The sequence below is a fragment of the Mirounga angustirostris genome, unplaced genomic scaffold (genome assembly GCF_029215605.1).
Source record: "Mirounga angustirostris isolate CCGP_5_RB_7025 unplaced genomic scaffold, mMirAng1.0.hap1 SCAF_5, whole genome shotgun sequence".
In the NCBI taxonomy this organism is placed as follows: domain Eukaryota; kingdom Metazoa; phylum Chordata; class Mammalia; order Carnivora; family Phocidae; genus Mirounga; species Mirounga angustirostris.
The window spans coordinates 161,595,073-161,607,928 of NW_026991713.1; the positions used below are offsets into that span (position 1 = coordinate 161,595,073).

The window sequence follows — 12,856 nt, forward strand, 5'->3', positions numbered from 1 at the left end:
TCCCATGTTCTCCCATGCCTCGTGCCCATCCACCCCTGCTCCTGCAACACCTTCCTGTCTCTTTGCTTCACATGGCTGACACCTACTTATCCCTTAAAGCTCAGCTCTGGGGAAGCTTCCTGACCCCCAGCTTCCCAGTCTGAGCTAGGAGATGTCCTCCGAGCTCTCACAGTCCCCTCTGCTTTAGCCTATCAGAACATTTACCACATTGAGTATGAACTGTCGGCAGCACCTCATCACCCTAACACCAGGGCTTAGCACAGTTAGTAGACTGTTGGTAGACTCAATACATGTTTGTTGAATGAATGAATGAATGAATGAATGAGCCCCATTCCCTTTTGGCCATTAGGATAGGAAATGTATTATCTTTTCACTTCTCCTTCCTCCTCTTCTAGTTCAATGCCAATGCACATAGTAGGTGCTCAGTAAATATTTGTCGAGTGAATCAATGAATATGAGACACAAGAGATAAGCATCCACCCCGTCCTCATTTTCATAGGAGAGTCCTGGGAAGCAGAGACACATCAAACTGAGCTTCCTACAGTTTTACTAAAATGGAATTTGCCAAAGACGTCCTGAAAAATGGATTTAATTAGGCCCGTTAATAGGGGAGTCATTGGTGGCTAAGATTTAAAGCTGAGGCTGGAAAAGGTATCAATGATTTTACCATTTTAAGTTATATAGGAGGTTATTTCTTACTCCCGCCTTAATTAGAAAAATGCATCTCGATGGAGTCTCAGCTTTGGAGGGAAACAAAGCCAAAGGTAGAGGCAAGATCCGCTATTTCATCGAAATGGAGCTTCGGGTATCACAGCAGAGCGTGAACTGGCTCAGCCCAGGTGTGCTCAACCTCGGAGAAGGGGATTTGTAGCACATACAGCCGGATCTCATTACGCTAACGATTGTCAGTACAAACCGATGTGGCTTTTAATTGCAAGACACATCCAGGAGAGGGAGAGGTGCAGTGGTCTATAATGACAGCATGAAATTCCATGTAGGTTTTCAGAGCCTCATGGATTTCTTGCATTCCGTTCTCCCACTAGGCAGTCGTAGAGGTCTGAGTTCTAATGGGTTCCTCAATCAGATCCTGGAAGGGACACGCCCTTATTCTTTAGCTCACCACTAGCAGAAATACTCAGCCATCCCCAGATTATGGAGCCAAATAAAAGGAGCTCCGTGTGGGGCTCTGGCTTCCTTCAGACCCAAAGAGCCTGGAATACCCATTGGAAAACTTCCCTGGGAACCCAGGAAATGTCCTGATATGTAATAGGGCATCATTCGTTCTACAAATCTTTACTGAATATCGGTAGGTGACAGGCACTGTTCTAGGGCAGAACTGGGACTAGGGTAAGACAAGTGGGGTACTCAACTCAAGTGCAAAATTGAAGAGAATGATAAAAACAACTCAGAAATCAGGATAACCAATACTTTTATGCAATATCATTAAAAATAAAAATGAATGCAAAAGTATCTACAATGAACAAAACATCCAAATTTTAATCACAGAGAGGATCTAAGCCTGCGCTTGCAGGACCTGCCTCACCTGCCTCACCCATCCCCAGCCCGGGATTCTAAGCACTGGGGATACAACAGTGACCTGATCAAAACCGGTCCGTCCCTCACATAAATGCCAGGATGCGTGGGAGACAAACCATGAACCAAATAACCAAGTCAAATATAGAGGGCTGGTGAAGGGTCTGATGGAGGGAAATAAAGCAGAGAAGAGGGTAATTCCATTGTAAACATCTCCAAACCCCCTCCCCACACCAGACTCTCTACTACCCAGTGTAGCAGAAGGCACAGGGGCTCTTGGGTCACTCCAAGGACAGCTCCCAGCCCCGTGACCCACTTGCACTAGGTCTTAGGGCAAGTCACTTGCTTTCCAGGCTTCCTTCTTGCACTCCATCATCGGACACATGGAAAAAGCGAAAGTTCGTAACAACAAAGACATGGTGCCGAGCCCAAGGTATCCGTTCCCTCAGGTCACCCTCACTGCAGGACAGTGACCGTGGGTATTTCTACTATGTAGCAAGCTGATTCCTGAGGTCGAACAGCCTGCCCACGGGAGAGTGAGGGTTTGAGGTTCTTCAGGCCAAGTTCCCAGCCGTGATGCTGGGCACCTCAAGCGGAAGCCGGGTTCTGTGCCTAAGTGACCTTGAGCAAGTCTCTGGCTCTTTCTGAGCCTTGATGTCCTCATCTGCAAAATGGGGATCGTAGGCGGCTCACCCTCCCAGGACCGCTGAAGCCAGGTGTCTGGCGTAGGGTGGGTGCCCCATGAATGAGCGCCCCTCCTGCCCCTGCCCCTGCCCCAGCTGCAGTACCAGTCTCCAAGGCAACGGGGCAGAATCGGCGGATGAAGTTCAAATGCAGCCCATTTCCTATTTTCCTGACAGCCTATTTCATGGATCACAGAGACGCAAGTACAGCTGCTTATTCAATGGAGGAAAGAATGAATTCATTTTCATTCCTTAATACCCGATGTGACCTATTCTCAGTTGATCTCTCCTTTCCAAGGCTGGAGCCCTTCCCGCGGACTTTCAATTTGGCCAGAAAAAGAAAATGTGCAGTAATGACAGAATATCCTGCCCAGAGAATGCTGGGTGCTGAATCACCACCGTGCTGGTAATAAGTCCAAATGAAAGATATTATGTCATCTTGTTTGAATTAAACAGATGAACTATAGTCCTAGACCATTAAAAATGAACCAATCTGCTGGAAAGCATCCAAGTGCTCAGCGTTCAGGGCCCCTAAAAGGTGCTCGGCTCTAGCAGGGTTTTATAGCCTCATTTTCTGCCAATAATTCCTCCACTCTGCGAACGTGGAGGAATAATTTGATGAAAAGGAAGCCGGCCCTTCAGCAGTGGCCTCCTTCCAAGGACAGCCCCGGCTGTGCTAACTCGGGGCCAGCCAAGCCCTCGCTGATGCACTCTGCCTGTGAGCAGCCTGGGTGGGGGTTAATTGAGAAGCGCCAGGGAGCCACAGGGCAGGTGGCCAGGGCCTGACTGCGGCCTGGGTGATGCTTTCTCCTCCAGAAGTTCAGGGGGCTCCCTACCTGCACCCCAAAAGCCCAGGGAGAGAGGCAGTTGGCAGCATTGCCTCCCTTTACAAACAGGGAAACTGAGGCACCAGAGTCCAGAGTGCCTGGGGGCGACGGCTTCTGGGGCCCTCCCAGTCCTGCTGTGCCATGCTGCCACTCTCAATGTCCCTGAGCTCGCAGCCCCCACACTTTCCACACCGAGCCTTCCACGACACGAGTGGCCTCTCCCTCAAGCTCTGCCCCCCACCTGCTTCGTGGCTCAGGCAATGCTTCCCCGCTCTGAGAACCTGCGTCCCTATCTGTGAACCTATAATGCCGGGTGCCCCCTGGAGTAGACTGGACCAGGAGCCAGAAGACGGGTCGAACCCTAGCCCCGCTGCATACCAGCCACGCGGCCTTAGGTAATGCCTTCCGCTCACTGAGACTTAGTCTCCTCATCTGTCACTTGGGACTTCATAAGCCCGGGCTGTTCTCCAAAGCTTCCCCCGCCCTGACACCCCACCCCAGCACCAGAATCCCGCCCAACCTGCGTTCCAATCCCTTTGGCCTGAGGACTCAGCAGCACCTGGGTGAGATACAACCCTACTCTCTCATTTAATCCACCTCCAAAATGAGCACGTCGTGGCTTGCCTTCTGTTGATGATAAAGAGGTTTTATATCAAAACAGAAGAAGAAGAGTAATTAAACCTAGTGAACTTGCCCCAAGTATCAGTCAACTGCTCTAGAGGCTCTCCATTTATTCATTCAGCAAAACCTTCTGGAACATGCGTGCCTCCTCTAGGCTCTGGGGCCTCAGCACTGTCAGCACACCCGCCCTCCCCGACCTCAAGGCCATCAAGAGCATTTACTGGCCCCCTTGCTCACAAGAGGAAAGCAGGCTGAGGAGGTCTGGGTCACTGGTCCAGCTGGTACAGCCGGTGGGAGGCAGGGCCTGGGTGGAGGCCATGTCTGTCTGACCCCAGAGCTCACACCACAGAGCCCTCGCCCAGAGCCGCCACACCGCCCAGGGCTTGCGGGTGGTTTAGAGCCCGAGGGCTGGCAAGAGAATGGACTTCCCACAACCTGGCGCCTCACCAGCCGGTTCTCATCAATACTGATGACATGTGACTTCAGCTCACGTTAGGACGGCCAGCTCATCCCAGGTTAGTCAGTACTGTTCAGTTTTAAGACAGAAAAGTCCCACATCCCAGAAACCCCCTCGGTCACGTACTGAACATTAATTGCCACAGACTGGTTACTGCCCCAGGTTCTGTGCTTAGCGACCTCTGCTAGCCAGAGAGGGATCCCCCTTCCCCCCTGCCTTGGGGGGGGGCACTGGTCTCCCTCTGGTGGGCTCCTGAGACCCACCCCGATCAATACTTGTGTGCCGCCTGAGGCTGACATCGAGCTCTGGGGGTGTTGACCTCTCCATGCCCTGCAGCCTGAAGCCCCCATTGTAGGAGACACAGCTTTCTCTAAGAAGGCCTTCAGGCCCAAATCATGGCCCTGGTATCCAGTCAGTACTTTGGTGGCCAGAGTCTATTTCACCTCATCTCTCCAGGCTTCCGTTTGTCCAAGCAGGTCCTCCCACAACCTGGGAGAGCACAAGGCAGGCTCCTGACACTTAGTGCTTACTGAGTGCTTACTGGCCTCATGGAACCCTCGCAACAACCTAAGGAACAATCAGCCTGCAGACAAGGCAACTCTAGCAGACAAGCCTCCATCCATGTCCTCTTGACCCTCTGGGGTCACAGCCTCAGGTACGGATGGTGCTGAATGACGGCTGCTCACCCAAGCACTGCACCTGCTACCCTCCTCCCCCTGCCCCCCTCCGCCTCAGGACTTCTTCGGGCACCCCAGAGGCTTGCTCAGGGAGCCAGCGAAACCTCCAGGCTGAGCCGGAGATGCGCTCCACACAGCCTCTGACAGGCCCAGAAGCAGGGGCCCAAGCCGACGGGCACCTTCTCTACAACACCCCCTTCACTGGCTTTCCTTCCCTCCTTGTCTTGCTGCCCCTTCTCTTCATGGGACTTCCCGGGGCCACCTCCCAAATGAACTACTGGATCCAAGTCCATGCCTCAGGGCTGCTTTCGAGGGAACCCAAACTGGGACAGAAAGGTTAGGGAACTTGCCCAGGATCACACAGCTGAGAAGTGGTATGCCCCAGATTTAAACTCAGACCTCTGGCTTCAGATACTGAGGGCTTGGTTACTTTGCTGTACAGTTCTAGGCTTGATCTAGGGAATATTTGTGTCCCTCCTCATCCTCAGGCAGCCTCTCCTTCGTCCTCCCTCTCCCGCCCCCACACACTGAGTCCACAATGAAGAACACAAGACTATTGTTTTGCCACAGATTACAGGAGCTGGGTGATGAGCCCTGAGCTTTCAGCCACCCCAGCCTCCTCTCATTTCCTGCCGCCCCCCAACCCCTCACCCCGCCTATGTCAGGCAACTCTGTGACTTCATCTTCGGCTGAAGCTGAACATTCTGAATGGCCGTGTCTTATGACCAAATAATGCAGGCCGCAGGCAGCCCAGTGATTCAGCCCATCCCTAGGCTGAACCTCATAGAAACATTCAGAGAGAAGATGAGGCCCACGGGTTGAGGAGAAGTGTCTGCTCTATTCATTATGTGCAATTAAAACAAGTTAAAGCTTCCATAGTCTGTTTGGCAGGAGACTCCCCAGAAATCCGCAGGGAAAGTGTCCTGTAAGAGACACACGTAAAGGCACACTTACTGTGAGGGAGAAGGGGGAAATGACCTGAATGTCCATCAGTTAGAATGGATGGATTAGGACATTCACCAAAGGCACACTCCACGGCAGTGAAAATGAACGTGAGCCATGCATATAGCACAGATGAATCTCACACACGTAATGTCGAGCATAAGTTGTAGAAGCGGACATAAAGAATGCCATTTATATCCCGGTTAATAGCATGCAGAACAATTCCATGTTGGTTTAGGGATACGTCCTTTTATAGTCCAAGTATTAAGATGTGCATCAAATTCAATGATGAGCATGAGATTCTGGATTGCCCCAGAGAGACACCATGGGGAGGGGTAAATGGGTTCGGAGGTTTGTCACTATTGTCTTCTTTCTTGAATTGAGTGATGAATACAAGGCTGACACGGATGTTCACCTTATTCTTCCCTTTTGTTTTTGTATGTCTCAAATAATTTTAACAGCTGGGGAGGGAGATCAATCATGTGACCAACCCAGAGGAAGAATTACCTTTCTTCCTAGACAGATCATCCCTCCAGGCCATGGCTAAGCTGGCTCTTTGTCTGTCTCCCTGGAGAAGGTAGAAAGTCCAAGGTCCTGCCATCAGGGACCCAGGTCCGGCCCCGGCTCCCACCTGTTCAAGTGCCAAGTGCACCTGAGTAGGGAGGTGCCCCCCACTTCGGGCCCCTAAGAATGCCTCTCACTATCCCCAGGACAAGCAGGCAGTCAGGAGCTGGGCTTCGGGGCGGACGGAAGACGGAATGAGGTTAAATGAGAACATGCATGCCAACGTCCAGCACGGGGCTTGATGAGCAACATGTCCTCCCTACACAGTCCTTCCACCGCGCTAGCACCAGTCCAGGGAGTTCTCCATGCTCACCTGCCCACACTGGACTCTCTCTTGGTGGAGCACTCACCTCATGGCCCCGGGAGCACGCGGCAGCACTCTATAGGGAGCAAATGCAGGTCCTCGCCCACGTGGGGCCCGATGATGGGGCCTTCTGGAAAGAGAACAAGGCATCCATCACAGGATCGCAGGGGAGGCTCTGGGATAAGAGTGCTCTGCGTGGAGAATCTCAGGGAAGAGTGGGTGCCCCTACAGGGTGGTGCTGAAGGCCAGAGGGTTTCGTGGTTTCAGAAAGTGTGCGTGTTTATATATCCTTATGTATGTCTTTATGCGGATATACTTATGTATGTATATATGCATATGGATATATATTCTTATGTGTATATTCATCTCTACACATATTCTTATGTATTTCTATATAAACACATATACTGTGAATGTATTTGCATACATACACATATGTACTCATGTATATATTCATATAGATGTGTATGTATGCATATACACTTGTGTATGCATTTATGTGGTTGTTGTTTTTTTTTTCACACGAACACCTATATTCCGTCTTAAAGTAGAAGGTTCCATGAGGTCGTGTGCTGGAAGCTCCAGGCAGACCCTGGCCTGACAGGTGTTTCCTGTCAGTCCTCAGGGCATCCCTCCCAGCAGTGCTATGACCAGTGTTGCTCCGTTTCCCAGGCCGGGAAGCTGGGGTTCAGAGAGGTTAGTTTGGTCACACGATGTCACCTGGATGGAGGACGCAGGATGTGACCCATGGCACGCCAGAGCCCCAAGATGGAGAGGGACAGTTACGCTATTCAGGGAGCCCTGTCCAGGCTACCCTCCCACCCACCCCCTCCCGCTGCGCCGGTGCTCCCGCCGACTCTCAATTGTGAGGTCCACCCAGGGAGGTACTTCTTCCTGGCTGTCTCTTGAGGGTCTCACAGGGCATTTCCCGCTTATTTCCTGTCAATTAATGTTTGTGGAAGATGCAATCCCCACCACCCATTTCGGGCATCATTAAGCACGGCTCCAAAGTGGGGAAGCTGAGGCTTGAACTCATGTTGATCTGACTTCTGAGCCCCTAAGCTCAGCCCCTCCTCTCGGCCATTCATGAGCTTCAGAAGGAAGCTGTGTCATTTCTAGAAGGCCAAATCGCCCCTGATCCAGAGGCTCCTGGACCCCACAAGCTGGCTTTGACCCCACTCTTCCTCTAAACCCCACATCCAGTCTCTCGTCGAGCCCTGCCTTCCACATACACCCTGGTTCCCAGCACTGCTGTCCAGCTCTCCTACCACTGTGTGATCCAGGCCCTCCCCATTACTCCCGGGATTCCTGTGCTAGCGCTAACTAGCTCCCGGCCCCATCTTCCCATCCCTAATGCCCCCACCCCCCGCCACGGCAGCCTGTTCAAACTCCAGTCCACTCATCACTGCTGAAAAGTCTGCAGCGGCTTCCAGCTCCCTGGAGCCACAGATCCCAGCCTCCCCATGGCTGCCTCTATGACCTCTCCTCCTGGTGCTAGGTGGCTCTGCCCAAGGGACAGTGGCCTGCAATGGTCACATGCACGTATGGACATGCACATCATATGTGTGCGCACACACGTCCTCCATCTCTGTCCTTGCGCCCTGCTCACATTTATGATCACACAGCAAATACTTGTTTACATCTTTCCATCCATGCCTGAGGTCACAGCCCCTCCCAAGCCTGACGCAGGGCAGGCACTTAGCAAGTATTGGTGGGAGGGAAGCCCGAATAGGAGGTCAGGAAATATTTTTACACCTCCCTGAGTTCGAAGTGATCACAGTGTGTCATACCCAGAGAACTGATGCCCGACTTAGCCAGGGCTTCTGCTGGAATATTCAGGATAAATATTAGGATTAAGGGGAGGGGGCTATTTTCCAGGCTGGTGAAGCTCTTTCTCATCCCCATCAGGGTACTTGGATGCTGAGATCCTGAGGGTAGACGTCGGGGTGGGAAGGCAGTTCTGGGGGCCACTGCAGACCCTCTCAGAGAGGAAGCTCAACCCAGTGAAGTGCATTGGTGGGTGTGTGGGCACGGGGCACATTAGTGTGTGGGAGGCGGACTCTGCCATGGTAAGGAACAAGCCCCCGGCCGTGGCGGCCGAGCATAGAAATCACTGCTCACCGACAGTGCAAATGCATTTGGTGGCGGGCAGGGCTTCTCCACACACACAGCCACTCAGGGACCCCGGCTCCATCCACTGTGGGGCCTGCCGCGTGGCTTCCAAGGCCCCCGCAAAACAGAAGAAATGAGGCGGCTGCACGGGAGAGGTTTCTATCCCCGGCCTGCCGCCCGTGCCCTAACGGCCCCACCTAGACGCAGCGGGTTAGACCTGTATTTCTCCTACGGGCCGAGGAGAGAACTGGGATGGTCTGGGGAACATGGAGCGTGGTCTGTCACATCAGGGAGGGACCGGTCTCCGGGACACACAGATCCTGGGATCTGTAGCCAGGTTTCCTGTCTGAGCCTTGCCTGGGATGCAGGCTGAGGTCTTGTGGGTGCCCGTCATCTGTATGAAGTATCTGAAAGTCATGAAGGAAAGGAAACCTGGAGAAAGAGGCTGGAATATGTGTGTAGGCCCTGGAGGGGTTTCGGGGTGGGGCAGACAGCAAGAAAGACTGGAAACCAGAGAGGCAGCTGGTACCCGGTCCCCAGAAAGAGAAAGGGCCCCGTGGGGAAGCACCCCCCGCCCTGCCCCCTTCTCCCCAGACGCACTGCGGCTCAGAAGGGTGCTGCTCTGTTTGGCCCTTGAGCACCTGCACCTCGGGGGGGGGGTCTCGAAACAGCACCCAGGCGGGGCAGCTCTGGTCTGACCCCTAGCCTGCGCAGGGACAAGGGCACCACCCTCAGGTGGCTTCAGGTGCAAGCAGGAATGAGAAGACTGGACGCAAAGAATAAAGAGCTCGCCTGAGATGCCTTCCTGAGACTTCAAGAACAACCTTCAAAAGGAGAGTGCTGGGCCAAGACACGGCCATTGACACGGCCTTGCCGTATGCACGGGCTACTACTGACTCTGGTTACATGAGCCAGAGAGTAGGGAAGGCTCTGGTCCCTGCGCAAACCCTCAGGTGTTCACTACAGTCCTCTGGCCCATGTGTCCTGTGCCTGGGGCAGGTAGGATGGGGACAGGAGAGAATATGACTCCCAGTCGGCTCCCCATTAATCCCCAGCATTGGGGCACCTGCCCTGCTTTGTATTCATGCAGGGGCAGAGCCAGTCTTGAGCCCCAGCCTACCTGCCTGGAGCCCAACCATGCCTCTCTCCTGCCAGCCCCCTAAAGCTAGACCTGGTCCCCGCTTGTCACAATGGCTGGGTCCCACCACACCGCCTCCTCTGAAGTCACTGCTTAGCCATTGTGTCTGTCCCTTCCCTCGCGGTCCCTAGCAGGGAATGTAAGGAAGGGACAGGGAGCCAGACAGCTATGAGAAGCCCTTCATATCCCAGAAGGATCAGAATTTCCACAGCAAAAGAGATGCCTCTGTGTACAGCAGAGGGAAGCTGAATGGCCCTGGGCAATGGGAAAGGAATTCGTAATAAAGATGACAGTGATAATTAGCACCAACGCACGACGCACGGATGACTGCCAAGGGGCTGAGTGGCGCACTCTCCAAGGACTGCCTTCCTCCTCCCCACCCCCTGCATCCCAAACACAGCCAGCCAGCCCTCTCCAGACCCATACCATCAGGCCAAGCACCAGGGCCAGCTGTCTCCCAAATGCTAAGGCAAGAGTTGAGCTGAATCATTATGCTTCTTGATCTTAGGAGGATCGTGGATACCTTTAAGAATCTGACAAAGGCTGTGACTCCTTCCTGGTGGGAAAGCATATATGTAGCTCATCGCAAAGTCTACTACAATTTCAACAAATTCCCCCAGTCCTTAAAACCCACCTATGACCCCTTTAAGGGTCAATGAATTTTGTTTTAATTCAGTCATTCAGTGGAAATCTATTCAGTGTCCGCTAATAAGCGCCCCAGTGGGTGTTCTCATCCACAATACTACTTAGCCAGGATAGCCACAGAATCATCTACAAGCAGTGCATCTGGCTGAGCCTCGCCTCCTGGCACCCTAGTTCTCAGTGCTGGCTGCACGTTCAAACCACCTGGAGAGTGGTTTAAAATTCTGATGCCAAAGCCTCACCCAGATCAATTAACTCAGAACCTCTGGAAGTGGGACCCTAGGGATGCCTAGGGGTGCAGCCAGGGGAGAGGACCACTGCCCTAGAAAATCCAAACGTGTTTTTTAAAAAAATTCCCTAGGAGGGGCGCCTGGGTGGCTCAGTCATTAAGCATCTGCCTTCGGCTTAGGTCATGATCCCAGGGTCCTGGGGTCGAGCCCCGCATCGGGCTCCCTGCTCGGCGGGAAGCCTGCTTCTCCCTCTCCCACTCCCCCTGCTTGTGTTCCCTCTCTTGCTGTATCTCTCTCTGTCAAATAAATAAATAAAATATCTTTAAAAATAAATAAATAAAAAAGAAAAAGAAAAATTTCCCTAGGTGGTTGGGATGCACACCCTAGAGCAGTTAATTCATTCATACATTCAGCAAATGCCTAATGAGCATCTACTATGTCCCAGGCAGTATGCTAGGCGTGGGGGGCACAGCAGAGAATAAGAGATCAAAATCTCAGCCCTCGCAAAGATGATATTCTAGCAGAGGGGACAGGCACTCAGTAACCAACACATAAAAAGACTTGCAAATTGTGTTTCGTGCCACAAGGCCCATATACTAGGAAGTGACACGAAGACTAATAGAGGGACCTTCTTGTAGAAGCCAGGGACACTTCCTGGGGGCCACTGGAGCTGAAGCTTGAAGGCCAAGGGGCTGAGGGAAGAGCATTCCAGGTGGTGGGAACAGCCGGTGCAAAGGCTCTGCAGGGGGTCAGAGCTCAGAATAAGAAAACAGCCAGTGCGACGCCTCCTTGAAGTGAGGAAGGGGGAGGGTGTGACGTGGGACCAGGCTGAGAGAGAGGAGCCAGACCAGCCAGGCCCTTGGAGATCCAGCAAAGAATTTAGGATAAACTCCTGACTGTCATATTGTCCCCAGGCCCCCCAGTGGTCTCGGAATGGCACAAGTGTCTCAGAAGAAGTGCAACCCTAAAGGAATACAGCTCGGAAGGGGCTCGGCTGGGATGCGCACCCAGGTCTCCTGACATGGCAAAGCAGAGGCCACAGGCCCTGCAGGAAGTGTCCCCAGGAAAGTGGGTCTCCCCACTCTCTGGCCCTAAGCCCCTTTTCTGCCCATGCCCAGCCCCAGCCACTAATGTAACTGGTGCGGGGAGAGCATTGTCCTTCCCACCCCTACCCCACCTCATAAACCCCTCACCGTGGGAACCAGGCCAGCCAATCAGAACACTCCCCTTTGAAAGGCCACCCTATAAATTGAGCCTCCTCTCCCCAGACAAACCAGACCTACCATTCATAGGCCTCCCAGGGCCCCCTCCCCCTGGATAAACCAGATCAGTTGCCCCCCACCTTCCTCGAGGGTAAAAACGGGGAGTCTGCTGCCTGGAATGTTCAGGGCCAAGCTCCAAGCCTCCCGGCCCCCAGCGTAGAGCCCCAGGCCCCGGCGTGGCCACACCATGACACAGGAGTAACTCAGGAGGAGCCCCTGAGAGTTTCGAGGGGTAACCTGGGAAACCCATGGAGCAGTGAGAGCGGGTTGCTGAGCCTGCGACAGTCCAGCCAGGGGAAATGCAAGGAAAGTGACACCAGCCTGTTGAGCAGCGGGTACGCGGGTGATGAGGAGAACAGTGAGGTCAGCCTGGTGGGCAACACTCCAATCTTAAGGTTGCCGAGAAGGCTCCACACCCAGGCAGGCAGCGCCCCGAGAAGCCAGCTGTGCACCATCTACGCGCCCAGCCAGATCAGGAGCCAGGTGGCCGGCCAAGCCCGCGGCAGCAGGCAGGCTGGAGGGGAAAAGTGAGGCCAGCCTGCCCAGCAGCGGCATCAGCAGCAGGGCCAGCAGCCTGACCAGCATGAGCTTCATCAGCCTGGGCAGCAGCGCCCTGAACTACCAGGTGAGTAGCGGGCTGCTCAGCTCTGCCCACAGCCTTCCCGCCAGCCAGGCCAGCAGCTGCCCAAACATCCCGGTAGACGGTAATGTGCAAAGTGGGGTGAAAAGTAACACCAGTCTTCAGGAGGACAAGTCTGGGGACAAGGCCAAAGCCGGCGACCAGGCCGCCAAGGGGGAGCAGCCCGCCCAGATGTGCATGCCTTTATGAGTCGGCTCGCCGGCCACCAGGTTCTTGAAAAATAC

At 53.6% G+C, this 12,856-nt stretch overlaps 1 protein-coding gene across 1 annotated transcript; it reads left to right on the top strand.

Moving 5' to 3' along the window:
• The first annotated feature begins 11,663 nt into the window (after window positions 1-11,663).
• On the top strand, window positions 11,664-12,856 carry CUNH16orf82 (chromosome unknown C16orf82 homolog). The gene is made up of 2 exons (XM_045870758.2): window positions 11,664-11,741; window positions 12,023-12,856. The coding sequence occupies exons 1-2, from the start codon at window positions 11,664-11,666 to the stop codon at window positions 12,521-12,523; spliced, it is 579 nt and encodes a 192-aa protein (XP_045726714.1). The 3' UTR covers window positions 12,524-12,856.